Here is a 26,412-nt window from a genome sequence, read left to right on the forward strand (position 1 = left end):
CTTTTTTCCCCTGTAAAGAAATGGGAGCAAAAAAGCAAAATAAACCTGAGTGTTAAGAGTACGACGACTTTATTATATGAATTACTATTAAACATTTTTAAGAAAAAAATCACTTATGGAAATAAATTCTAAAATAGCAACACTCACAAACATCACAGATTGTTTTGTTTTGCTCTTTTTAAACCATTTTGTATAGAAGTGATACAAACATCACTGAGAATTGTATATTTTCATGTAAGAAATGGATTTTGGCTTCCAAGCCGGTTTTAGTGGCCTTTCTACTCATTAGACCTGATTTTTTTTTTAAAGGACACAAAAAACAATCACTCTTCATCCTCCATTAAAATGATGCTTTGTGCCTCCAAGATATTTTGAAATGGCTACAGAGTGACATCATTCAGAGAGGCTTTGCCTAGCCTAGGATATTTAAGGGCAAGTTGTTAGACCGTTTAGCAAAGACATCCCCAAGCCCCTGCGAAGCATAGGCTGCCAGCCCGCTCCCAACCCTGTGTGCTCACGGCTGCAGTGCCCGCTCTTGGCCCGGGACCCTTCACGATTAGCGCGCGTTGCCAGACCCAACTAACACAAAACCTTTGCTGGCAGGGTAGACAGAGCCGGCGAGGCTTGGGGGGGGGTTCACACCCACCACGTGCGGCGAGCGGAGGTTGCACGCTGACACCCGTCCCCTCCCCACGGCCCCTGCGCTCCAGCTCGCAGCCCCCCGAGCTGCCCTTCCTCTCCCTGTTTTCTCGCAGGACTGCAGCCCTGCTCCCCTGTGCGGGCTCCGTCAGGTCCCTGGTAGCATCGCAGGGAGCAGAGGATGCCGGAGACCTCAGGGATGTGCTCGGCCAGACCAGCCCAAAGCAAAAAACAGAGGCAGCCTGCTGTCTCCGGGCTCCTCTCCACCAGCAAACTACGGCTGGGTTACAAAGATGACTCGGAGGCAACATGTCAACTAACGTGCAGGCTGAGCAGATGGGAGAGGAGGAACGGCAACGTTTACCACTAACGCCACTTAAAGCCAGCGGTTCCAGCAGGACTGACCTGTGACATGATGCGAAACGTGGCTTGCCCAGCACTAGACTGCCAAAGAGAGCTCAACGCGATCCTCCGCAGCCACGGCACAACGCAGCCCGTCCTCCAGCGAGGACGAGGAGCACGGCAAACCCTCCAGGGGCTCAGCAGCGGGAAGACAAGCTGCAAGCGCCTGGGCACAAGTGCTTTGCTGCCTCTCCTCCCCACGCACCAGACCAGCCCTCCAGTAACAACCTCCTTGGCTGGGAGAAGCAGAATTTCCTTCCTGCAAGAGCCTGAGCTCCTGCCCGACTGCCTGTCGGTGCTTCCTGCGTTCATGGAAACTTCGCTGAAAGTTAAGCCCTCGGTAGCTAAGAGGCGCTGGAACATTGACAAGCTGATCTGGTTCCAAGCTTGATTTTCTTCCAAATATGCAGAGAGCTGCTTTAGACTGGGAGGGAATAACGGCAGCCTCCTACGGACCCCAGAGCCAGCGGAGGGTAGGAAAGGAGCCCCTCCTCTCTCTCCACCAGTCTCAGGCTGGGAATAAAAGTCCCACCCAGGGACTAAAGGACCTTCTGTTCCCAGCGGCAAAGCCCCAGCTTCACACTTAGTCCTTCGCGCCCGCGGCCCCACGCTTGCGCCCCGACCCAGGCAGGGACACGCGTCCCTCCAGGCGCCCATCTTACCCCACATGGTGCAGAGCAGCCCAGTGCAAATCACGCCGTGCCTCTCCAGCACCTCCCTCCACCCGACAGGGAGCAGGGAAGGCTCAGAGCCTGCACACGTCGAAGCAAGGCCAGCGTGGCTTGGGACGGCTCTAACCCGTTGGCTGGGCTGCCACGGTGCTCCTCAATCTTTTCCTTCAAAAGAAAAGGAGTGGACACCAAAGCTGGGATCAGCTCGGTGGGCTGGGTCTTCTGCTGCCTTGATTTTAGGAGCCCAAAGCTCGCTGCCACGATGCTCCTCAATCCTTTCCTTCAAAAGAAAAGGAGCAGACACCAAAGCCGGGATCAGCTCGGTGGGCGGGGTCTTCTGCTGCCTTGATTTTAGGAGCCCAAAGCTCGCTGGCGTCTTGGGGTGCTTCCAGCCCTGCACATCCCACCCTCGCCATCAGCACCCCGGGCTTTGGCCAAGCCCCGGTGCTGCCAGCGACGCTTCCGTTGTGCTAACGGGACATTACCCAGACCCTGCAGCCCCCGACACCCTGAAGCACCCCCGGCCGTGGCCAGGGACCAGGGAAAAGGCAAAACACGCGGGTGCCCACCGATCCCCACCGCGGCTGCGAGGGCGACGGCAGCGGCGCTCAACAGGTGCACCGGCTGCACCGCTCGCCGGGAAAGAAATCTTGGCGTCCGCTTCAAAGGCATGCAGGCTCCGGGCGGGTTTGAAAAGGAGCCTGTCGGGAGCCAGCGCCTGCAATGTGGGCTTTTGTTACCAAACCCCGCGGAGAGGCAGGGAAAACAGTTGCGTGTGTGTTTGATGGCTGGGGTTTCTGCGTCTGCCGCCTTCGCAGCTCCGATCTTGCAACATTTGTGCTGGTTCGCGGGAGCCAGAAAGTGAAACAGGCACGTCTATAGCCACCTCCTGCATTTAGCAGTAAACAGATTATGCCGATAAAGGAGAATAAAATGTGCTGGCGGGAGCGATTTCTGACTTTACGCTCGTCACTCATTACTTACACAAGGAAGGAATTTGTTTACGTAATTATTTTTAGCCTGACAGCATCTCCGAAAGCTGCAATGATTCAAGCGTTGTCTGCCGGCCTCCCCAGCCCTCTGCCACGCTCCCTGGCGAAACGAGCTCCCAGGGCAAGGACGAGGAAGGGTGCTCTGCTCCTGCCACCAGGCCAGCCCCAGCCCCGCACCAAACCCAGCAGCACTCGCTAGCCCTTGTGCAAACTCTCCGTGCCGAAAATGCCTCCACCGGCCTCAGCTACAAACCCCCCGGCTCGGGCTTTGCATCTTACCTACGGCGGGGGGGCATCTCTGGAGCCACCGAGCGCCCTGCCCGGCAGCCGGGACCACCACCGGCACGCTGCACCCGGTGGGACGTGTCCTGCTTCGGCAGTGAGGGTTAAACTGATGCGAAATCCAGCCCTTGGTGCTGCCCCGTGGCGGCACAAAGCGTCCGTACTTCAAGGCAGTTTTAGCAATGCCGAAGGCAAAGGTTTAATTCAAAGTGAAACGCCTACGAAAAGAAGGCCTTTCCTTTTTATAAACAATTTATATTATTTGACTATTACCTGATCTGAATCTCTGCTTATTACTCCTAGCAATAGTAGACAACAGCTGTTAGGTTCTCTTTCTCACGCGGTGGTTTTTTTCCTGTGTGCGCAGAGTAAAGTTACATCAGATTGCTACAGAGATATGTTCAGGAGTGCTCCAGCCAAGCAGATCCCACATGTGAATGCATCCTCGTTAGTACAACTGATTTTCATTCCTTCTGCGACGCCGCTCAGACCGAGAGAGCAGGCGGGACGCTGCTCCTCCCAAGTCTGAGCTCCTCTGGCTCTTCCAGAGCCGCTCACATCAGCTGCCGAACTTTTTTTTCCTTTTTTTTTTTCCTTTTTGGCTGATTTGCTAGATAGAAGTTGTTTTCAAACCACTGGTAAGAAAACATTGTGCCTCACTTCAATACTTGTACTTCAGAGGAGTACAACAGCAGAGGGGGAACAGCCAAAAAACTGGGTTGTTTGTTGGGTGTTTTTTTTCCTTTTTCAGCCATCTTCTTATGAAGCCTTGTGCACGTTCTGTGCCAGCAATAAACCCCAGTGCTGGGACCTGGAGGGGAGGAGAACGGTGCATGCTCAGCCTCAGCCACACCGTGGCCACCGCCGTTATCCGCTGCAGCACCCACAGCTGCTAATGGGGCTCGTGCCCACCCAGACACGCTCTGGACCTGATCCAGAGCACCCAGCTCCCTCCTCCAGCCAGGACAGACGGATGGACAGGGCTGTTTGCACGCTCGCTGGGAAGCATTTGTCCCCAGGTGCCTCTCACCGTTTACTGCCCTTCCTTCGGCGTCTCCTCCTCCTCCCGGAGCTGCTGCCTCCGCGCTTGGAAGTCTTCATCTGAAAGGCAGAAGCAGGCAGGGGCTGTCAGGAGTTGCCGCCGCTTCCACGCCGGGATGCCAGCCACCGTGCCACGGTCCCAGCTCCAGCGAGGTGCCCCAGCAGGGAGGCAGCCCGGCCCCTGCCCCAGGGCAGGGATTTCCTCGCCCAGACAGACAATTCCCAGGGACTGGGACATGGGGACTCTCTGCCAGAATAGGCTTGAGAACACTGGAAGGAGGATTTGGCCCACGGGGCCATTTCTGCCATGCCATTTCATGCCACCTGAGCCAGACCCGGGGTGGTCCAGGCTGGCACAAAACACACTGCCAAGACCTGCTGCTGTGCACATCTGGCTGACAACAGATTTGCCAGGACTGTGCCCCGACCCCAGGCTACGCATCCTGCAGGGCTGCACAGCCCAGCTGCAAGCCTCCAAGGCTCCCCAAAAGAGGAGATTGCGTCCCCGGTCCCAGCAAGTGCACGCTCACAGGAGAGCTGTGTGGGACCAGGGGTGAGCCCGTAGCCTTGATGGGAGCCATCTCCAAAAGTGTGACGGCATGGGGCAGGATGGGGCCAGTCACTGCGGGACCCCAGCTAGCTACGCTGAGCACAGCGCACATGGCGCAGCATGGCACGGCATGCCATTTCTTACCGCATGAATGTCCTTCGACATCGTCGAGAAGATTTGCCGTGGAAGCCGCCGTTCCCAGCCTGCGCCTTCCACTAAGGAAAACCAGTTGTGGGGCCGAGATGTGGCTGGGGGACCACAATCGCCCTTCCCAGCCCACGGCCCAGCCATGAGAGGCAGCTGGGAGGCTCCGGCCAGACCGTGGCCTTGGGGAGTCCCCAGAAGCACCCAAGCAAGACCACTCCGACAGCCCCGCACCCCACGACAGCTCCCCAGCCCCTTTTAGGATACACCTGGTGCTTCAACAAGTGTTTTCTTTTTGATTTCCTCATCTTCGTCTTCTCGGAGAAGGCTCTGGCGAGTTCAAACAGCTTCTTGCGCGTGGCTGGAAGGAAGCAGCTGGGTGAGGGTCTTGCCCCAAAACCCCTCCCAAAGCTGCCATGGGCGATGGGGAAGAGAGGGCCAGGGCCAGCAGTGCGAGAGCCACCCGCACCCCAATGCCCCACAGCAATATTCTGGGTTTGCCTGGAAACACCGGGGCCGCGCAAGGCTGCCAGCCTCGGAGAGCCAGCTCCCGCGACCAACAGGGACATGCTGGTCCCTGGCGGGAAGTGCTGATGTTTTTACCCTTTCACTGGGATTTTCATGACCTTCCCTATCTGTGACTGACCCGCATCTCCCCAGTGTCTCAGCTGGCTGCAGCCCCAGTCAAGCTGCCCAAAGACCTCAGTCTATTTTGCAACGGGAGAAGTGGGCTGTGACTTGCTAAGAGGAAAAGATTAGAAAAGGGAGAGTTACGGCAAACCCTTGGCTTGCTTTTCTAGGATTCACACAAACCCTGCCCAGAAATTCCTCTATTCCACACCACCACCTGCATCCTCGACTCATGCCACAACCCACACATGCACTGGGGACAGACGGACAGTGCAGAGCTGGGGCACCAAGACCCAGGTCTCCATCTCCCGTCTGTCGTGCCGACGTGCGGCACAGGAGCTCCCTGCTGCTGGCAAGGGCCGGGAGAAGACCACCGCAGGGCAGGGATGCAACAGCCCAGGACTGTAAAATACAGACGGAAACTCAACCCCAAAGCCACGCTGCTGGGGCTGAGTACCGTCTCAGCACAACGTGCCACCGCAGCGTGCAACGGCCTGCGCCCTGCGCGCCGATGTGCCAGCCCCTCTGTGCAACTCCCAGGGCGATGGGGCTGCGTGTGCCCAGCTGCCAAGGGAGGCGACAAGAAAACTCCACGCACACGCGCTAGCAGGCGTACGTGTACCGGCTGACGTGCACACAGAACGCGGAGCGGACACGCTGCGCGAGCGGGGACCACCGCAGCGCTTGGGCGAGCGCCAAGCAATGCTGCCGGCTCTTCCCCTGCCTGCCCCGCTCCCAGCTTCCCTCCAGCCCTCGCAGGCATCCCGCTGCCAACACGGAGCCTGCGAACCGACTCACATTTTCCCATGTGTTTCAATTTGTCTCTGAATAAGGCATCGTCAGACACGGCACCGCCGGCCTCGCTGGTTACAGAGGGGGCTACGTCACCTGGAAGGCAAACATCTGGTCACCGGGAGTGTGTGCGCGGCGAGGGGAGGCTCAAGACAAATCATTTCCATGACCCAATTCCAGTGCTAGCAAAGAGCAGCCCTGCCATGAGCAGAGCTGAGCGAGAGCAGGCAGGATGAGGGCACTGGCACGCCAGGGCTGGCTCCAGACGAGGATTCTCTGTGGATATAACCCCAGAGACCGTGGGTGCATGGATGTCGGCTTGCGGCACAGCCTCGGCCCCGCGGGAGTGCTCACCCTGAGCCACCTGTGAGCAGACGTGGGGTGAGTTGGCGGCTCAGCCCCACCACCAGCACCGCTGCAGAGCAGGAGGCCTCCCTCGGTGCTGCTCCAGGGACAGCAGCCCCAAATTACCCCCGGCGCTAATTGCACTCCGGGTATTAGATTGTGCCCGTGCTCAGTACCTGGGATGGCAGGGCCACCAGATGAGGAGTAGAAGTTCAGGCAGCCCAGCGACTCGGTCCGGTGGACCAGAGACCCCCACAGCCACGTTCTCGTGCCCACCTGGGCCCACGGCCCTTCCCCAGGTCTGAGTGCCCTCAAAGCACCGTGCACCCAGCCGCTGCGTCTCGCACACCCCCGCATAGGGCCATCGACAGACACCAGCTCTAATTCTGACCCCAGGCAGCTGCTCCGCTGGCCGAGGTTAATCAGGATTACTCAGGAACAGTCATTATGCCTCCCAGGCACAATCCTCCACGTGGGGAGGGCAGGGAGGGCAGCAGTGTCCGTCCCCATCACCAACCAGCTCCTCTCCTGTGCTGGGATGGTGGCAGGGAGGGATCAGCCAGTTTCCTCACCCTGCAGCCACTTCGGAGGGAGCTGGGCAGAGGGCTGGGAACACTGGAGCTGTGCGGCTTCCCACTGCTGAGAGGCGATGCTCACACGCATCTTGAAAGTTACCTGATATTACGGAGGAGAAACCAAAGTCGTTGCTGACAGCAACGCTGGTCGACTTGGATTTTTTTGACTCATATTTCAATCGATCTGAAAAACAAAAAGCCCGGCACCCAGCTCGATCAGACCCTCGAGGCAGCGCACGCAGCTCCGCTCCCCTCTCCCCTCATGGCCCCCACAGCCGTGGAGGGACAGGCTGACGGCAAGGGAGGGAGCTCGGGCTTCACGTCAGCACGGTGACCGCAAGCGCTTTGGTGGGAGCCCGCAACAGCAGGTGGGAGCGCTCCTCTCACCGCAGCAGAAGAACCGCCCACCCGCTGCAAGCATGCGGCGAGCACGCCGGTGGTTTTCCAGCCGCGGCGGCCGGGGGCAAAGCCCTGCAGTGAAAAGTGTTGCCGGAACCCTGTAAACCACCAGCAAGATCTCCGAGGGAGACGGCCCCTTGGCCGGGGGGGCTCAGAGCTGGTGGCAGAGCAAGGGAGGGGAAGGGGTGCTCTTTGCTCAGCAGCAGAAAACCACTGACACCCTTGAGCCCTCCCCATGGCACTGGGTGAGCAGCTGGCTGCTGGCTTGCCGGGAAGGAGCATGGTGACAGGGAAGGAGCAATCATGGCAAAACTGCTCTCCAGTTCAGGCTCTGCCAGCACCTGGGGAGGGCAGAAAGAGCCGGGGAGAGCGCACCGGCCAGGCTGGGCTCGGAGGGCATTTCCGAGGCTCCTTGCTATGGATTTTGCTGGGGTTTGCCAGAGACACCGCAGAGAGATGGGCAGGGGGAGGAGAGCCTCAGGGCAGGCGGCTCAGCACCAGGAGCAGGAGCCCGGGGAGCAGCCCGCTGCCCGGTGTCAGACCACCTGCCACCAGCCTGGCCGCATCCTGCACTGGTTCTGCTTTGGCATGAGCCACGATGCCATGGGCAGGGCAATGCCGCCAGCAGCCAGTGTCACGGGGGGGCCACGCAGCCGAAAAGCGGAGGCAGAGGTTTCTGAAGGCACTTCTCACCTCTCTCCAGGGCGAGGAGGAAATCCCGATTCCTCTGGAGCTCCTTCATGAACTCTTCATTCTGCAGGAAGAGCGCGATCCGCTCGTCTTCCAGGTACTGCTTCCACCGCCGCTCCTGCTCCAGGGAGCCCTGACCCCGCGGGGCGAGCCCCCGCGGCACGGGCTGCCGGCAGCTGTGGGAGCCCTGGGCAGGAGGCAAACATGGCAGAGGTCGGTCGGTGGTCTCGGTGCCTGCGCTGGTGCATGCAGGAGGTTTCCCGCAGCAACGCCTCAGGCTGAGCTTGGCCTTTTGCTCCTCCGTTACACCACCGACTGGCTGCTCCCCAGCGGGGAGAGGGGTCCCTCCTTCCTAAATCCAGCACCCGACAGCCCGGGGCACCGTCCCCCCCCCGGCTGGGCTGCGCTCGGGACGGTGCTGCTGCAAAGGGGACAAAGGGGGACAGGGTACCACCACCTCTGCCCAGCAGGAATGGGGATGGGGCGGAGGCAGGTAGGGATGGATATCCCACGCGGGAATGGGGACGTCTTGGTCTGGGCTCAGCGTGGCACGGGGAGGAACCGGTGCCTCCGGAAGAGCTCCTTTGCAGAATGCAGATTTGCAAAGACTTTTAACTTTAAACCGTGGGGTTGAGCCAAGACAGGACTTGGTGATGAGGCGAGGGAGAACAGTCTCAGCCAGCGTCGCTGCTTTTATTTCCCCCTGTCTAAAAAGCAGAGACTGCAATTTCCCACTGATGAACGTCCCTGCACAAGGCACCTCATGCTCTCCCCTGGCTCCCGGTGCGGTTGCACCTGGGGAGCAGCAGAGCCACACTCTACAGCCGCAACCCCATCCTCGCCTACAATATTTATCTGATTTGTAGCTGCTCTCAGAGAGCCATAAAAAGCAAAAGCACACAATTACCGGGGAAAGAAAAGAGCAGCTGCTCCTCTCCTCCCCTTGAGCCCAAATGAATTGGCACGTTCCTATTCCCAGAAAGGTAATATAGCCTGCGAAGCTCAACTTCCAGGGCAATCATTTATGAAAACGTGGCAGGCTGCCTTCGGCGCCAAAAAGGGAGGGAGGAGCCGATGCAAGGGGAAGGCAGGGTGCCTGCAGGCCCCCCCAGCCCCTCGCCGTGCCAGGAGGGCACTAGTCCCATTTGCAGGCTGGCTCCTGTGTTAGCAAAGGGGCTGAGGGACATCCTGGGGATGTGGAGTGCCTGGAGCCAAGCTGGGTGCCCAGCACGGTCTGCGCTGGGGCTGCTTGTTCCCCACGGGGTGCTGTCCATTGCCTGCCCCACTGTGGGCAGAAAGGCACCTGCAACCCCAAGCCCCATGGCTCCGAAACTGTCATGAAGAACACGGTAACTCTGATTTCCCAGGAGAAAATCCTCTGGTTTGCACTAGATTTTCCACCCAAGTTCCACTGCACCAGCCCCCAAGCACCCTGGTAGTGCCACTCTCCCCAAGAGTGTATGCCGGTCCTGCTGTTCCTCACCAGGGTAGCAAGTAAGATTTTAAAATAACTTGAAATAGTAGGTGCTTATTACAAGTGGCATGGCTGGCACTAACTGCTGGGCTAACGGCAGGAAAAACATTGAAGCCTTACTGGAAGATTCCCCTTTCCCACCTTGCTCACTTCAGTCTCGCCTTGAACAACAAGAAGTGCTCCAAGACTTTCAGTTTAGTCGGCACCCAGTACCCAGATACTCTCAGAGCACTGATGCTGCAAGCTCAGGGTGGCCGAGGACCGAGTTTGATGCTCTATGCCACACCACGGAGCTGGGGCGCAGGCTGGAAGGGGCAGCAAGCCTCACCTGTGTGCCAGTGGTCTGCTGGGGAAGGATGCGGAGGAAGTCTTCGGGGAGGTTGCCCAGGAGCGGTGGGTTCCAGTTCCTGTAGCGCCCGGGCGCTGGAGTGCTGCCGGGTCCCGGCACGTCTGTCCTGCAAGGCAAACACAGACAGCACCTTTGGCAAGGGTGAAACCCCCCGACGTCTGCTGCAGCAGCAGGGCACAGGGCCCGGCATGGCAGCCCCCTGCCCAGCTCCACCGGTGGTCCTGGGAACCAAGAAACCGCAGCACGCCTCCCAAACCCATGGCGTTAGCGTTAGCTCCGGAGAGCGAAAGGCTTTCCTAGCCAGTTTGAAATCTTTGGGAGCTGCTTTTCAAGCCTTGCCCTGCAACCACGCAGGCTGGATTTCCCTTCTCCTCCTTGTTTTGCTCGGAGTCCCAGAAAACAGCCCTGTGGGAGCCCTAGCACGGCAGGATCGTGCTTACGAAGCTGATGAGCGTCTCTCACCAGATGTCGCACCCAGCCTGCGCAGCCAGCAGCGCCTTCGTCCGAGGGGGCTGGCACAGAGGCGGCCAGGGCACCGGCGCTTGCTTTCCTGCAAGCCCCAAGGCTATGGCCAAGGCACTGCCGCCGGGGGAGAGCCCACAGCCCGTGGGGCCAGAGACCCCCAAGGGGCTCGGTGACCCAGCAGCAGCAAATCGAACAGACCCGAGGTCTCCAGTGCCGAGAGCCATGATGCGTGGGGCCCCAGACGCCCAGCACCTGGTGTTTTCGAGCGGAGGCGAGCACTCCCCACCCCCGGTAGCTGATTTTTGCCATTCCACACGCTGCCAGCGTGGCTTTCCGGGCCCCCCAGCTGTTCGCTTTTTAGGGCCTTGCAGGGATTTTTTAGCCAGCTGCGAGCTTCATTCATCTCCCTTGGCTTCGTCTCGCCTGACCCTAATGAACTGATGCCAGATGCCCCTTGCCAGGGCCGCCTAACACACAGCAAGACCCCCCCCTCCAGGCGCTGGCACAGGGTGCTTTGCCGGCCGCACTGTGGGCCTGGGGGCTCACCTGGGCGGTGGGGTGGGTGGCGCGCGGGGGTAGCGGTTGCCAAACTCCTGGCTCTCGTAGGCGGGAGGGGAGTAGACGGGAGGGGGCTCCTCATCCGAGCTGTCTGGCTCCAGGGTCCGCTCCAAGATCTGTGGGGTGAGAGGACAGGGTGAGGGCGAGCTGGAGAAACACTCCCCGCTTGCGCATGGCAGCAAAACGGGGACAGAACAGGCTGAACACTGCACAGAGGACGGGGGCAAACTCCCGGCACCAGTCCCCTGCACCGGGGGGGCTTTTGGTGGGGTTTGGAGGTGCTGCTCTCGAGGCACCGCATTTCAGGTGATGGATGAGCCCATCCCTGGGTGTACGCAGCCCTCAGGGACCCTTTGACAGCAGCTAAAGGGTCTCTGTTGGGTTTTTGGGCAGGAGGGAGCGAGAAGAGCGCTTTGGCTCGAGCCTCAAGCACTGTCCAAGACAAACCAGCCAGGCTGCACGCTCCAGATCAGCCAAATCGGGCACTCGAATATCTGCCTGCCCGCAACAGCCGACAAGCACCATGCCCAGGCAGAAGTGAGGCAGGATGAGACTGAGCTGCCCGCTCATGCTGAGCCAGCCCTGGCAGCCAGGAGTCCAGGCAGAGGACCCCCACCCCTAGCCACGTGCTGGGGACCACCGGCGGGGGTTACCTCGGGGGGGATGCTGTCCTCCGAATCCGAGCTGTCGTCGCAGCCGCTGCTGTCCAGGTTCATCTGCAGGAGCTGGTCAATGGTGGCGTCCACGGCGCCGTTGTTGGCCCTCAAGACGCACTCGATGATGTCGTAGTCCATGTTGGGGAACATGGTTTTGAAGTCCTCCATGGCCTGGTTGAACTCCAGCCGGCGGACCTGCCTGGCGGGGCGGCTGTTGTTGAGCTCCTGGGCGGAGGAGCCGCCGCGCGAGCCGCCGTTGCTGCTGCTCCGACGGAAGAGGCTCGTCATGGCGGGGCGGCTGGCGCGGGGGCACGGCGGCTGCGGTCCCGGCTGCGGCGTGGCGGGCGCCCACCGCCCCCTCGTCACGGGGCGCTGCCCCGGCGGCCGGTGGGGAGCATGGGCGGGCGGCGGGGGTCCTGCTCCCCGCGGCCGGCGGCACCGCGCGTCAGCCCCCGGCACGCTGCAGCATCCTCCCACCTGCGGAGGGGAGAGGGGAGAAAGTCACCTGCGGGACAGAGCACCCGGACACGTGGCAAGATCCCACGGCTCAACAGCAGACGTTTGCTTCAATTCGAGACGTCTAACCGCGTCCTCGTGGCACCGTGCCATCCCCGCAGCGCGGCTGGCATGCCGGAGCTTGGATGCGCCGTGCCAGGTGCTGTACAAACAAAATGCAAGGTCAGAAAAATGGCATTACTTCCACTACCGAGGGCTCCCCAGATTTAACACTTCCAGGTCTGACATGTATTTATAAACACAGTAAAATCTCTCTTTAAATAAAAACGCAGTCGGCTCAGAGAGTTTCAGAGCAGGGGGCTAAAATACTCTGCAGTACGGCAAAGCGACCCTTGGGAAAAGCCACCAAATCCAAGATTAACATTCACTCTAAAACCGTAAACAGATTATACAGCTACCACTTCTCATTTGGAAATGCAGGGCCAAATTCAGTTCTGGATTAACTCCACTGTTGAAACAGAATTACCCCAGGAACACTTTTGATCCATAATATAATTTTCAAAGGCTTTTTCCTAAGCAGCAAGCAGAGGGTTCAAGATAACTGTCCCTAAAATGGTATTTAATTCAGAAGAACGTGCCAAGCACATTTCTTAGCGAAACAGGGTATAATCAGATTCAAAGCCATTAAGCGGAGCAGTCACCTCTGAAGGTCACCCGGGCTCTCTCCTGCCCGTAGCAAGGCTGTGCATGACAGCCACGTCCCCAGTGCTCACCCAGCCTCAGCCGCCGCGCCGGCTCACAGCCCCGAGCTGCTCCAAGGGGCTTCCAGAGGCTGTTGAGAGCAAAACCCACTTGCAAAACGTGGGAAACTTGGCACAAACTCTGGGAGAAAGTTTATTTTGGCAATGCCGGTTAACCCTCAGGTTTTTGTCCCCAGGGACAGCCCTGCTCTGGCTCAGTACCCAGAGGAATCGCTGACGCATCCGGAGGATGGGGGGGATGATTCCCGCTCCGTGGACACGCTCTGCTCTCCCTCCCTGGCTTTTTTGTAATCCTGGATGCATTTGCATTCAGATGCACTGAGCCTGCCGCCGAGCCCCGCGAGCGAACCTGAACAGCAGCCCTGCGCAAACGCCGGCACCGACCAGACCCTGCGCCTCGGCCCAGGGCAGCGGTCCCTGGGCTGAGTACGGTGCCACGGGTCCCTCCAGCCGGTGCCACCTTCCCCGTGGCATTCGCTCACCCCGCAGGACAGGACCTGTGGAAAAGCAGCAGGAGGTTCACTGCCGGGCACAAGAGGCCATTTCCAAACAGCACCGGGAGCCCCCGGTTCGCTCCACGCTCACTAACAAAAAGCATTTAACAGATCACTCAGCCGAGAACTGTCTCCATCCCTGCAGTTGCTCTCTGTCCCCAGGATCAGCTCCTGCTCGCCAGGAGCCAGGCACGGAGCAGCGTTGTGTGAGTGGAGCAGGAACAATTCCGACAGCCCTGCCCGCCTCTATTCACTGAGGACAAATAAATCTGCTGGAGTCAATTAGTAAAATACTGCTGCTCGGTTCCTCCTCTGCTGTCATGACTCATGCACAGCAAAAAGCTGGCATTGTTCACACCTCTGGTATTATACTTTAATTGCAATATTGCATGGCTGGTTTAGTCACATATTAAACTGAGTTATAACACATTCACAGGGTACACACGCTCCTTAAAAGATCTGGCTACTCCAAGAGGATGGGGAAAGAGCCTGGACATCAAGGGGAAAATAGCTTATATGGGATACACTGCAAACACACACATGATCCAAATATGAAGATGAGAGCTTCTGCAGAGAACCATTAGCTCAGCAATGCCATGCCAGCCCATAAACCTCAAATAGTAAATTCAGCCCCCAAAATCAGAATATGCGGTTGGAAATCCCCAGATCTATTTAAAAATCCTAAGATCTCTATAAGTAACAAGAAGCACCTGTGGCTGGGGATCTTTGTCTCCAAGGGTTTGACCTTTGAGTGTATATTTAAGGTCTTCTCTGTAACCACGAAGGCTGGGAAATCCCATTTACTGGAGCCAAAGCCCCCAGCCCACCACATACACCAGGCATTGGCAATCCCCCTGCAATCCCTGGGCCGTGCCAAGGAGGGACCGGCTCCTCCTGATGCAAACGCCTCTGTTCTGGGGAAGGTGTTGGTCAACGCGACACCAGAGTCTGGGACAACTCATTGAAATCGCAGCCCACGCTGGATAGCGTGACTGAGCGCAGCGACGCGCCGAGTAACTGAAAGCTTCTGGTCAGGAGATGAACTAAATTAGGGATGGGGACAAGATATTTATACGCCAAAAAGGCTCTGCTGCACATCTGGCTTCAAACAATCCTGAGGGATCGCGCTGCTGAGACCTTCCCAGCCCCTGAGATACGCCCGGAGGCTGCGGGGCTTTGCAGGAGGCTGCCGCGAAGGGTGCGTTCGGCAAAACCGAGGTGCAGCCGGTGCCCCTGGCACAGACCGGGGCTGCTCTGCACGCCCCACGGGCAAACAGCGCTGCGGGCAGAGCTGAAACACTGCAAATGCAGGCTTTTAGACCCATTTTTAAAAGTCCTGCTGCTAATCCAGAGAAATGCAAACCACTACAGCGGCATGAGTTAAAATCCAGAGAAAAGCAAGTCGTGACACCAGCACGAGTTAATTTAAAATGTAAAACAATAGCTGTATTTGCAGGATCCTCCCCAATTCCTGCTTTTCTGCATCAGCATCTTCAGGTGAGCCGTGGGGAGGGCAGCGGGACCCCCAGGCACCGGTGCCGGCAAGGGGCTCGGGACGTCTCTGGCCCTTATTTTTGTGATGTCAGTGAGGGGCTGGGAAGACGCCAGGAAAAGCAAAATCCTTTGGATTTCCCAAAAAGGAAAGAAGAAAGCTGGTGTCCAACTGCCAGCCCAGGCGCGAGCACGGGCGCGCTCAGGGCAGTTTGGTGCGGACTGGGCTTCTCTTCACCTTGGCCCCCTGTTCACAAAATTAGGCTGTGATGACTCATTTAGCTGTTGCCCGACCAACTTTCTTCCCGCCTTAAAATAGTTCTTGCTCCTCTATCACACAGAAAAGACCCTGAATGCTGTTATTCATTCATCCAAACCCAGACGCAGGCGTAATCCTTTGCCCTTCTGCTGCGCCCATCACAGGAGGAGCTTAAAGGCTTTGCAAGCTCTGGGTGCGTGCGTCCCCGTCCCACGGGTCGCGGGGACCAGCGAGGCAACAGCAGGGACCCCGATGGGGCCGGCACTGCCCTCGTGCCCCCCACCAGCCCTGGCAGCACGGGGTAAAACCTCCCATCCCAGCAGGGTTGGCAGCCGCAGGGCACGGGCAGTGCCCGGTCCTGGCTCGCCCCGGGGACACGGCGGCAGGTCCCGGCTGAGCCGCCTCGGCAGCCAGTGGCCGCGGTTGTCCCGGCGCTGACCTGCGTCACGGAGAAAGTGCCAGGTGACGTCCCAGTGCCAGACTGGGGGCCAGACACAAAGCCAGCGCCAGCGCTTCCACCGTGCCGCTGTAACATCAAACCCGCAGGAAAGGTTGCCGTATTGCCACGTCCACACCAGCTTTTATCAGCTGCCACGGTGCCACGTCCACACCGGCTCTGTGCCCCAGGATGGGGGCTAGCACAGAAAATGCCCATGCAGGTTTTGCCGTCGTCACCTAGCCAGGACAGCGCGGGATGCTCTCCCGCACACGTCCACGGTTGCTTTCTCACTGCAGGCTGTGCTCAGGCACCAGCACACCTTTGGGTTCAGCTCCTGCCGTTAGCTCACCACTTAAAAAACTTAAAATAAGACCAAACAAAAGCTGACCTTTGGGGAGGAGGCTCATCCCTGCAAGCCCATGGGTGCACCCTGCCTCTTCTCCTGCCGGAGCCACTAATGACTCGCACAATTCAGATCCATCCTTGCCTGAGCCAGAGCCGAGAACAAGACCTCGGCAGCCGCGCAGGAACCCTTAATTACGCTCGTCGGGAAGCAGAAAAGGCACGCACAGCCTGGGGGAGCACGTCCTCCTGTGCCAGCCAGCATCCCGCCTCTCCAAAGCCGGTTTCAACCCAGCCCTGGGAGCGGGTCACTCGATACCTCGCAGAAATGGACTTTTCACATCGAGGGATGGCCCGAGAGGCTGTGGGCGCTTCGGGTGAGCTCCAGCCAGGAGCAAGCGCGATGCAAGTCATGGAGGAGGCTGCCTGCAGTTCGACCGTCAGCCATCCGGGAACGGTGCGGACGAGCAGGTGGATAATCCCAGGGTTTGGTCGAACTCATGATGTCATGCTGGAAACAACAGTTGCTCAGCTCTGTGAGGAACGCAGCCCGAACGGAGGAGCGAACAGCTGTAAAAGCACTGGGACTGATCACTCGCAGCCCTCGCAGCTCTGGGAAGAGCCTTGGCACCAAGTGCAAACACAAATATTCCCTTCCCCAGTGTCTGCTACAGCTCAGACAACAGATGGGATTGCTCAAACATCGCTAAACCAGCCCAGCCCTTTTTCCCCTGCTATTGCCACGCTGCATTTGTCGATGATCCCTGCAAACGTGCCAGAGGTGCGACGTCCAGTTTGCGGCCAGGATGGGGGTGACACCAGTAAGTGCTTGTTCCCCCCAGCCCAGCGCTCTGCCGAGGGCACCCATCGCTCAGTAGCGGCTGCAAGCCCAGGCCTGTAATGACTCAGCTGGGGGATGCGGAGCAGAAACAGAAGGCATTTCCATGCGCGGGATTATCCAGAGACAAGGGCTGCCAGCACCCCAGCTGCTGGAGGGAAGACTGTTGGAGGAAGTCTCAAAACTAGGGACGTTAAAGCAAAAATAACGGCTTTGGCCAGAGCAGATTTGCCGAGCTCTGCCTGCAGCCAGGCCCCTGCAAAGGGATTGCTCCACACAGGAACGAGAAGTCCAGGAACACGACTGGCCGGTGGCTGCAGGTGTGACCATAATAGGGTTGAAACTGGGATGAAAAGTAAATGATCGGGAAGAAAAATTACAGTAATGTCTACCAGCAAACTGAAAGGTAGAGCACGTGCCGAGGGTGTGCAGGATGGGGCCTTACCAGTCTCTCCAAAATCCCCTCCGTCATCTTTCTGTCTGCCTCAGAGGATGCATATGCACACCTCCCCCACCCGCAGCCTGGGAAAACTGCTTGCGAGCAAATCCTTTTTCGTGGAAACAAATAAGCACCTGACGATCCCCTTTAATACTTGTTCTACCATGTATTAGAGTGGCTGGGTTTAAGCCCTTTTCAAAATGAAAAGCAATCAGGGAGAAGAGCAGAAGTAAGCCCTGTGTGAGAACCTGTACAGCACTTACCTCTCTCCAAAATGAAATTCCCCTCCCGGCTCCGAGAGTAGCGCTCAAAGCCGGAGGAGCAGCCGAGAGGGGACCAAGGAGAGCCATGGAGCGATTCTGGTCCCAGTGTGCGGCATCATCAGCATTACCACTCAAGCGCTCTCACCTGATGGTTTTACTGGGGAGCCCGCGGCCAGACCTGCACTCTGAAATGCACGATAACCACGTTCGAGAGAAAAAGCGGCGGCTACCGCTGCCTCGGGGCACCCATTGCTCGCCCAGCCGCGGCCGGTCATGCCATCCTCCCGGAGAGATTTATGAGGGCCTTTGTGAGCCGACCAGATGTCGGCCCTCCGCAGCACCCAGCCGGTTCACAAACCAACAACACCCAGCTAAAACTTGGGAGGCCGCCCTCAGCCGGGATGGGAAAGCCGGGCAGGGCTTCACCGGTAACCCCTCGTCCCACTGGAGCGGCACCCGAAGCACCCACCAGCGCCGGGATGCAGCAGGATCCTACAAGGGGGTTGCTCAGCACCAGGGGTCCCAGCACTGCCGGCCACACCGGGATGCCCCCATCCCACCCTGCCAAGGGAAGGCAGAGCCAGCCCCCTGCCCCTCGGCATTGTGCCGTGCCAATCCCCAGCTTTCACACGTTTGCCGTGCCGGAATTACAGCCCCACCCCGCCCCAAACTAAGCCTATATTAATGAGGTAGCACTAGATCTTAATCAAAAAGTCGCCTGCCTTGCGAGGCTGCCTTGTACTGGTTTCATTGAAGGTAATTTGATCTTGGTAGGGCGACATTCCTAAAATAGTTGAGGGAATTCAAACATGAAATAAGGTTTCCAGGAAGGGATTAAAAAAAAATAGGTCAAGCAAGTGTGAGCGATTAAAGTAACCCAGCATCCCTTTGTATGGTTTAACTGCATCTCTGTTCAAATCTATCTTGTATCAACGTGTAATAAATTAGAATCAAGAGGCTGCCTAAAGCAGAGAGGCCGATAGAAGATTATTCCAAGAGGTGGCTGAACATCGGCGACCTTTCCTCCTCTGGCTTTCACCGCCGACATCAAAACACACATGTCCCAGCTGAAAAATCAGCTTAGAGCTTGTCTGAAATGGCTACAAGGAGCAAGCGCTGCCCGGTGCAAAGGCGCAGGCGACAGCAGCACGGTCCAGCTGCCAGCGCTGCCTCTGTCCCACGGGAAAGCTCTGCGCCCGTCGCCGAACTCCATGCCTCAGTTTACCCATCCATTTCAAGCCTCGCAGGAGAGAAGCCCAGGCACCCCCGTGCCCGCTCACATTCCTCCGGCACCAGCCGCTGCCGTCATGCAAAGCCCTCGCACCATATGTCACACGAACCCATCTTTAACTGCTTATCCCTTCTCCTCCCTTTGTGCTCCCGGCTTGCCCAAAAGCGCCATGAAGCAGCAGGGAGTGAAAGAAAATAAAAATTCCTGCAGAGACAAAGGTGTGTGGCTCTCCCTAGGGCCGGACCCAGGTCAGGGTGCGCGGAGGAGCCACGTCCAGGCAATTTTGGGGTTAGATTTGGTCAGTGAGCACCTAACGGGGAGCGAGCGAAATCGAACCCAGGCTGGGGGCAGGGCCAGCCCCGCTCCCCAGATAATTAGTGCAGCTGATTCACAAATGCTAATTTGCCATTTTAGGTCAAGGGTCAAAGAAATTAAAGGATGGGAGGGGAGAAAACAGAAAAAGAGCCTGAGCAGAGGCAGCCTCTTCCCCTCCAGCTCTTTGCATAGCAAGGACATACTGGGAATGGACTGGAATGGACTGGGATTAGACTGGGCTTACCCTGCCCCAGCCTGGCGGCGCAAAGCATCTCTGCAGGATCCAGCCCTGGGCATCCCGCGAAGCCAGGCAGCCTGGCAGGGACGGGCAGTGCGGAGCAGGGCCAACGCAAGAGGTGGCACGGGCAAAGGCAGCACCAAGGTGCCGTCCAGCCACCAGCATCTCCGGCTGCTGCTCTCCTGCCGTCAGGGTTTAAGGGCTACCGCTTAACGTGCGAAGGAAAAAAAAAAACAAACCATATTGATTTGCCCGAGGCTTCGTGGAGAAACAAGACCGCACGAGTTTCTATGGAAACAAAATTAGTCGAGTAAAACTCTCACTGACTGCACGGTGAATTATTTACCAGGACAGGCCCTTGGCCATTAGGGTCTGGTAAAAAGATTTAAAGGTGATGGCTGCGCGGGCTGCTGGCAACCCCTTCCCTCGGGGCACTAAACCACAGCCGAGGAGGAGGAAAGCCCCTGGGTTTCCACAGCATGAGCACAGTGAAACCCACCGGGGACACTGGGTTTCGCCCGCACGGGAAGGTCCTGCACCTCCATCACCTTGTCCAGAGCTTCAGGTGTCCCCGGGGAGAGGACGGGGGTGGCACGGGGGGATGACAGGGAGGTGCAGCAATGGGGAGATTGTGATGAGCAGACAGGAGTAAGCTGGCACGAAAGAGGAGAACTGCAGGCGTCCGAAGCTGTCGCCTTCCTGTAGTTTTGCTTTTTTACGACAACTTGACCATACTGATGAGCAGGCGTGCGAGTGCAGGGGCTCTGCCGGGCTGCTCATCGCCCGGCTCCTGTCCTGCCCTTCGGGAAGGCGAGCGGGCGCATACATCCCGGCAGAGCTTCTCCAGGGAAGCTGAGGGAGCCCCGGGACCATCCTGCAGGTATTTTGGGTGCAAAGGTAAAGCAGGACACGTCTGCCCTCCCAAGCAGGACCCTTCACTTCTCCCTCCTCTCCAGCCCCTTGCGACGTGGCACAGTAGCGATGCGCGGCATAAAGCCAGAGAAAAGGCTCCTGCCCGATACCTGCCTGCCACGCACCGGCCACGCCGCACGGTCACCCATCCCTCGGCATTCCAGGATGAGCCTGCGCTGCACCAAAGGCAGGAATCGGCAGGAGCCGGTCGCAGCCCCGCTCGGCCCCCAGTGCCTCTCAGCATCGCTCTTACAAGTCGGGATCGCTGCGAGCCAAGACCGAGGGGAAGAAAGGGACTAATTAAGTTGCAAATGGAGGAGCTCTTTTTTTTTTTTTTTTATGAGTCACTAAGCCATATGGCTGATGCAAGCTATCCCGCGAAAGTGCCGAGCCGACAATTTGGGCGCTGCCGTATCCTCGTTGTCCTGGGACACGGCGTCACACTGTAATTGCGCCGGTCTTTTGTCCTCCCTCGCGCCGGGTGACATTGCTCAGCAGAGGAGAACCTGCTTGAAACGCTATACCTCGCCAGGGACAGATATTTAATTAACGCCAATACGTCAGGGCCCTCCTGCCAGCCTCAAGAACACGATCCTCCATCCCTGGCACAACGGGGCTCATGGGGGAGAGAAAAGCCCTCGAAAGCCGAAATACTGAGTTTGCTCCGTTCCTTCTGCTCCATCACAGCACATCACAGTTTTATACAGAAATTATACGGGATGCTAACCTGGATTTGAAGCCAGGCCAGTGCTCAGACAAGCTCTGTCTCCTTTCAAGCTCAGCAGCAGAGTCTGTTCCCACGCCAGCACAGCTCTGTTTCTCAGCAGCAAGGGAAACCCAGCTCTGCTCGCTGCCCCCTTCACCCACTGGCCACTTGCTGTGCCTGGCCACCAAACTAGGTCACATTCTTCTTCAAAATCCCATCTCGCTTCTGTTTCCTTATTTTTAAGTTTGCTTAATTAATCCAAATACAACCCCATCGCCGTCCCGTCCCAGTTGCTTTGTGCTGGCCTGACCATGGCAATTGCCAGCCAGGGAGGTTAAAAGCCACAAATATTTTATAAGCAACAGTTTAGGCTTCAGGAGCCCAGGAATCCTCCCCAAAGGCCGTTCCCCATCCCCACTGCTGCCTTATGGCCCCGGCACGTGCTCCCACGCAACCCATCCCCACCAGCCGGAGCTCTGGCCATCGTTCCCCCCTGCCCAGCTCCACGGGTGGCATGAGGGGGAGCACCGGCAGGGTCCTGCAGGCGAGATGTGCCCAGGCTCCTGGTCCCCCCGTTTCCCCCCCATCCCCTCGCAGATGGCACCTGGAGGTGAAGGCAAGGCTGTGCCTGACGGAGGAGGGTGCCGGTGCAGCCCGCGGTACCTCCCTGTGCTCCCCGGAGCTCCCCGGCTGCTGCAAAGGTTGCACTCGTGTGTGTTCAACCGCTGCCTGAAAGTGTGGTGGCAAAGAAAAAAACCCCACTGCTATAACTGACTCCGTAACCGAGGCAAATATTAAAATCAGCTTTGAGCCTGAATGTCACCGTAACCCACCTAGCAGCGTGCCATGCTCCATTTTCTGGAGACAATCTGCCTATTTTCCCCCTGTTCAAGCCCTGCTTTCCTACGCCAAGGACAGCAGCAAGGCTCCATCGCCGGTGTGCTTGCGTGCCCGGCTGTGTGCGCCTTCCCTGGGGAAGCAAGAGAGGGCAGGGATCGACAATCTGTCAGGCAGAAGGAAGAAATACCACTTCCAGGAGTCAGAGCTCATTTCCCAGCAATAAAAGCAGACTGGGGCTGAGGGAAAGCACCGCTAATGGGGAGGCACATCCCGCACCACTTCAGCTGCTGATAGGAAAGGACCTAGGGACTGCAGCTTGGAAAAATAAAAGCCATCAACAAATGCTTGGTTTTAAGCAGTATAGCCCTAGATTGGGCTCAGATTGGTGCATAAAGGATCTGCTCTTCCACACACGGATTATTGCTGTGGATGATGCCCTCCACGTGCCAACCTCCTCTCCCTGGCTCCTAACTAGAGCTCCTCCAGGAGATAGGAAAAGAAAACATTATTGCTTCCTCCCAGGGAGGGGAATTGCTCAGATCAGCATCCTCCCTTAACTTCCCCCCCTCCCCTCCATCCTCTTTAGCCCCATTACCCCCACTCCGCCCACACACGCTCCTCTGGGGACCCAAGGAAGGGCCAGAGTATCCATTGCTCATAAATGCCACCTAGAAACGAAGATCTGAAGCATTTGTGCTTCCTGGAGTTATTTGTGGTGGATTTTATCTTCTGTTCCATCTATTCTTGGGGCGCTTTGGCAAGGAGGGTCTGTACGGGCAAGCCACCAGCCCGCCTTCCCTCTGCCGGGCTCACGTACTGTGGCTGTAGAGGATGCGAGAAAGACAGTTATCTCCCCACAACAAATCCCAGAAGACAGAGGCAGAACCGCCAGCAATGGGGACATGCCAGAGCCCAGCCACACACAACCGTGGCAGGAGGGGACAGTTCCTGCAAGGCACTTAGTTTGGGTTCTAAGACACTTGTTTGTTTGTTTGTCGCTGGGCAACCGAGAGGATGGAAAAAAATATCAATGTCATATTGTCACCTATGAGTCACCACTACTCGGCACGGGCTAAGATGCCCCGTTCCTCCCACTTCCGAGCACGGGGCGGCCAGGGAAGAGCCCGAGGCACCCCAAAAGCAGCTCACCCCAGCTCTTGCTGCCTGCCCGGTCCTGCCCCAATGCCCTCCCCATCCCTGCAGCTGGGGACACCAGTGGCCCCGGGGACATCAGTGGCCCAGGGACAACTTTCCTGGCCCTGGAAGGCGTCAGAGGAATTTGCATTTATATTTGCATTTCCTAATTGCGCCTGCGGGTTTCCTGGGGCAGCGCCTGGCTTTGGTTTCCATGGCAGGTTTTGTGTGGACCCCGAGAACCGAGGGAGGCACAAAGGGGCCACAATGGACCTGCCACTCACTCGCATCAAAGGCGGCCGGCGGGGCGGGACGGGACGGGGGCACCACGGCCGGGGGCACCACAGCCTGGCCCCCCCCCAGCGCTGCCAACACCAGGGCGGATGCGGGGACCCCCCCCGGGCAGGGGAAGAGGCCGGCCGGCGGCCGATACTCATGGGACGCTGGTGGTTTTGGCACTGCCAGAGCAGCGGTGGGGACACGACACTGGCGGGGCTGCTCCGTGGTGCAAGAACCAGACCCAGCTGTCCCCCCCTGTTCTCGTTTCCCGTTATTTTCAGACGGCTTTTCATCCACCTGGGGTGGGTTTCTTTCCTACTTCCCTACTCCATTTAGAAACTGTCTCGCCAGTGAGGCTCCCTGTCCCGGCTCGCCTCGCACACCGCCGTACCCGCTCGGCTCCTGCACTGACCCCAGGGAACCGGCAGACCAGCCCAAAACAGGACCAAGGCCTGGGAAAACCTGGTCCCCGAACCATTGCTGCAAGCCCAGTGCTGCTGAGCAGAAGCGAGGCTCCAGCCAATGTCCCTCCACACCCCGGCCACAGCGATGCTGCCGCCCCGGCCATGCCACAAGAGAGGGACCCATTACCGCCTCGCACACCTGCGAGGTGCTCCGTGTTATTACTTCATTTTTCTTATTTTATAGTATACAATTATCATCATCATCGTGAACTCATGCCACCCAAAAGCTTCCCAGCTCTGACCACGAGTACCCCGCGACACTGGCTGGCGAGCGCACCCAGAGGGTTACGGCAGCAGCCCCCTCCCCACGCATCCCACCGCAGGATTTTACCCTCACGGCACAGACACTGGACACGAATGACCCTCCGGTTCCTCTCCCGGCCGTTCCCCCTCCAAATGCCACTGCCCGCAGCACGCAGCATCCCCATTATCTTAGCCCCCACACAGGGTGTTTGTGCAGGCAGATAAGTACCGAGCGCTCGCTATCGCGCTGGGAAGCCCTGCTCGCTCCCCGCGCGCTCTTATCAGCCCGGGGCGGAGAGGGACCACAGCGCCCACGCCGCCGCAACGGCAAAGCCCGCTCAGCCATGCCACGGATCCGGTCGGGGGAAAAGGTTAGGTGTTGGTGTGCAGGTTAGACGCTGTTTTGTTAGGGATTTTTTTAATTTGAAAGCTCTTTTTTAATAAAATGCTGAAAAAGTCAAAACTTTCCTGGGAACTTTGCAGCTGGGAAGAGGACGGGCGCCTTTCACCCGTCTTTGAAGGAAACACTTTTGGCAATCAGAGGCTCCAGCACCAGGAAGGGTGTGCAGGCACCTGGGGATCGGCGTGTAAGGCTCTGCTGGCATCAGGCACATCCTCACCGCGGCAGAGACAGGCACTGCCGGGGTGGTCAGACGTCATGGCAGGGAAGGCCACAGGAGCAGGGTGCACAATGACAAGAAAGGCACAGCAAGCTGACGATGGGCTGGGTCTCCTCTGCCACGACGACCACCAAAAGTTCTCCTCTAGCCCCACCACCGGCACCGGCCGATCTCCCCTCCCAGAGGTGCAGAGCTCCCCTGGGGTCTTGCTGGCCCAACGCCGGGCTCCAGCCAGGCGCTTCCACAGGAAAACCTTCGTGAAAATCACAAAAAGCTTTGCAGGGGAGCAGATGCCGCTTCAGCCTGCGTTGCTAGAGACGAACGAGGAGGAGGAGGAGGCGAGGAGAGCCACAGCTTCCCCCGCTGCAGGGCAGCCCCGCCAGCAAAGCCCCAGTCGCAGCCTCAGAGGTCACCCCGGGATGGTGGCTTTCCAGGACGTCCTTACCGTCCCCCATGTTTGCTGTCAGTGGTAGCAGCAGGAGGAGGCGTGAGGAGGAGGTGCGACTCTGCTGCTTTTTAAAAAAAAAAATAAAAAGGAGCCTTTCCAACCTGCCTGACAAGACAGACAGTGCATGAGAGCGCTGCTTTGAATGGTGACTTCCACAGGCGAGGCAGCTCTCAAACCCTTCTCCATCGCCGTTTGCCCGTAACCCCATCGGTGGCAATTTCAGCGCTGGTCGGGAACTCCGGGCGAGGAGCAGCCTGGCAGGACGGTGCCCTCCATCCTTACGGGGAGATGCGTCCGGGCACCCGGCCGGAGATCCACAAAGAACCCGGAGCCCAGGAGGTGACCGCCAACTCCTCGGCACGCCGGGGCCCGGCCACGGTTCCTACGCCAAGCTGTGACCCACCCCGGCAAAGATGTCGAGGGGGGTAAAGCGCATCGTTCCGCGAACCAGGCGCAGAGGAAGGGGATGACGTCCCGCAGCGGGGAAGCCACCGAAACCCAAACCCTGCCCGCCGCACCCCACGCTCCGGAGGGATTACGCTCGGGGAAGGGCGATGCTCCGGGGGCTGAGGGGGGACGGGGGCTGCTGCCAGCAACCCCGCTCCCGGGACGGAGACGCTTCACCCCGTGCCCCCACCCACGCCTCCCTAAGGGCCGTCCCCACGCGGGAGGCTCCCCGCGGGACCCTCCCGGTGCCCGGCGGCGGAAGGGGATCCACCGGCACGTTGAAAAACCGGGGGAAACGGCGGACGCCAGGCCCGTGAGCCGCGGCTCCGACCTCCCGGTCTCCCGGCCCGGCTCCGGAGGGGGACGGCCGGGCAGCCGCAACAGGCTCGGCCCCGCATCGGGCACCGGGGCCCGGCCTCCGGGCGTCCCCCGGCCGCTCCTCCCGGTGGAGGAAGCCGAACCGGCGGCGGCACCTCCCGCCCCGCCGGGGGCTCGGGGGCGGCCGCCGGCCCCGACTCGGCCGGGCGCAGCCCCGGGGCCGCCGCTCCCCGCCCGGGCCCGCGGAGCTCCGGGCCGCGGCCCGCGCAGGCCGAGAGGCGCGGCCCGGCCCGGCCCGGCCCGGCCCGGCGCACAAAGAGCCCCGTCCCGCCTCGGCCCCCCCCCCTCCGCCTTACCGGCGGTCGGCGCCGCGCTGCGGGGGCGGCGGCGGCGGCAGGCAGGCACCAGTCACGCCGGGAACCATGGAAAGGAGCCGGGACGGGAGACGTACGTGGCGGGCGGGCGAACGGGCGGGCGGGGGCGGGGGCGGCCGCCGTGCCCGGCAGCTGGGGGCGGCGCGGCGGGGCCGGGGCCGGGGCCGGGGCCCGGGGCCCGACCGGGGCGGCCGCTGGGAGCGGGGCCTAGCGGCGGCCGGGCTGAAAGGCAACGGGGTCGGGGGGCTCTTGGGTAGCCCCCCCCGGGTGACACACACACACACGCACGCGGTGCGGCCGTGTCCCACCCGGGCCGGGGCATCTCTCCGCCTTGGGGAAGCGTTTCGGCCCGGCTGGAGGTGTCGAGGGGGCTTGGCATCGCCCGGTTCCCTCTGTCCCCACGGAGG

At 59.2% G+C, this 26,412-nt stretch overlaps 1 protein-coding gene across 4 annotated transcripts; it reads right to left on the reverse strand.

Moving 5' to 3' along the window:
• Window positions 1-52: 52 nt before the first annotated feature.
• Window positions 53-26,145, reverse strand: CUEDC1 (CUE domain containing 1). 4 transcript variants are annotated; one of them, XM_069790917.1, is made up of 11 exons: window positions 25,988-26,145; window positions 11,652-12,131; window positions 10,987-11,114; window positions 9,955-10,081; window positions 8,156-8,339; window positions 7,164-7,247; window positions 6,150-6,239; window positions 4,989-5,082; window positions 4,722-4,780; window positions 4,017-4,087; window positions 53-3,797 (listed from the first exon to the last, which is right to left on the reverse strand). In XM_069790917.1, the coding sequence occupies exons 2-10, from the start codon at window positions 11,940-11,942 to the stop codon at window positions 4,020-4,022; spliced, it is 1,125 nt and encodes a 374-aa protein (XP_069647018.1). In that variant the 5' UTR covers window positions 11,943-12,131; window positions 25,988-26,145; the 3' UTR covers window positions 53-3,797; window positions 4,017-4,019. The 4 variants fall into 4 exon arrangements, with proteins under 4 accessions (XP_069647018.1, XP_069647019.1, XP_069647017.1 ...); XM_069790918.1 differs by lacking the exon at window positions 25,988-26,145 and adding an exon at window positions 23,887-24,013; XM_069790916.1 differs by lacking the exon at window positions 25,988-26,145 and adding an exon at window positions 17,437-17,965.
• Between the last annotated feature and the right edge of the window lie 267 nt (window positions 26,146-26,412).

This window comes from Haliaeetus albicilla, chromosome 9 (genome assembly GCF_947461875.1).
Source record: "Haliaeetus albicilla chromosome 9, bHalAlb1.1, whole genome shotgun sequence".
Taxonomy (NCBI): Eukaryota; Metazoa; Chordata; class Aves; order Accipitriformes; family Accipitridae; genus Haliaeetus; species Haliaeetus albicilla.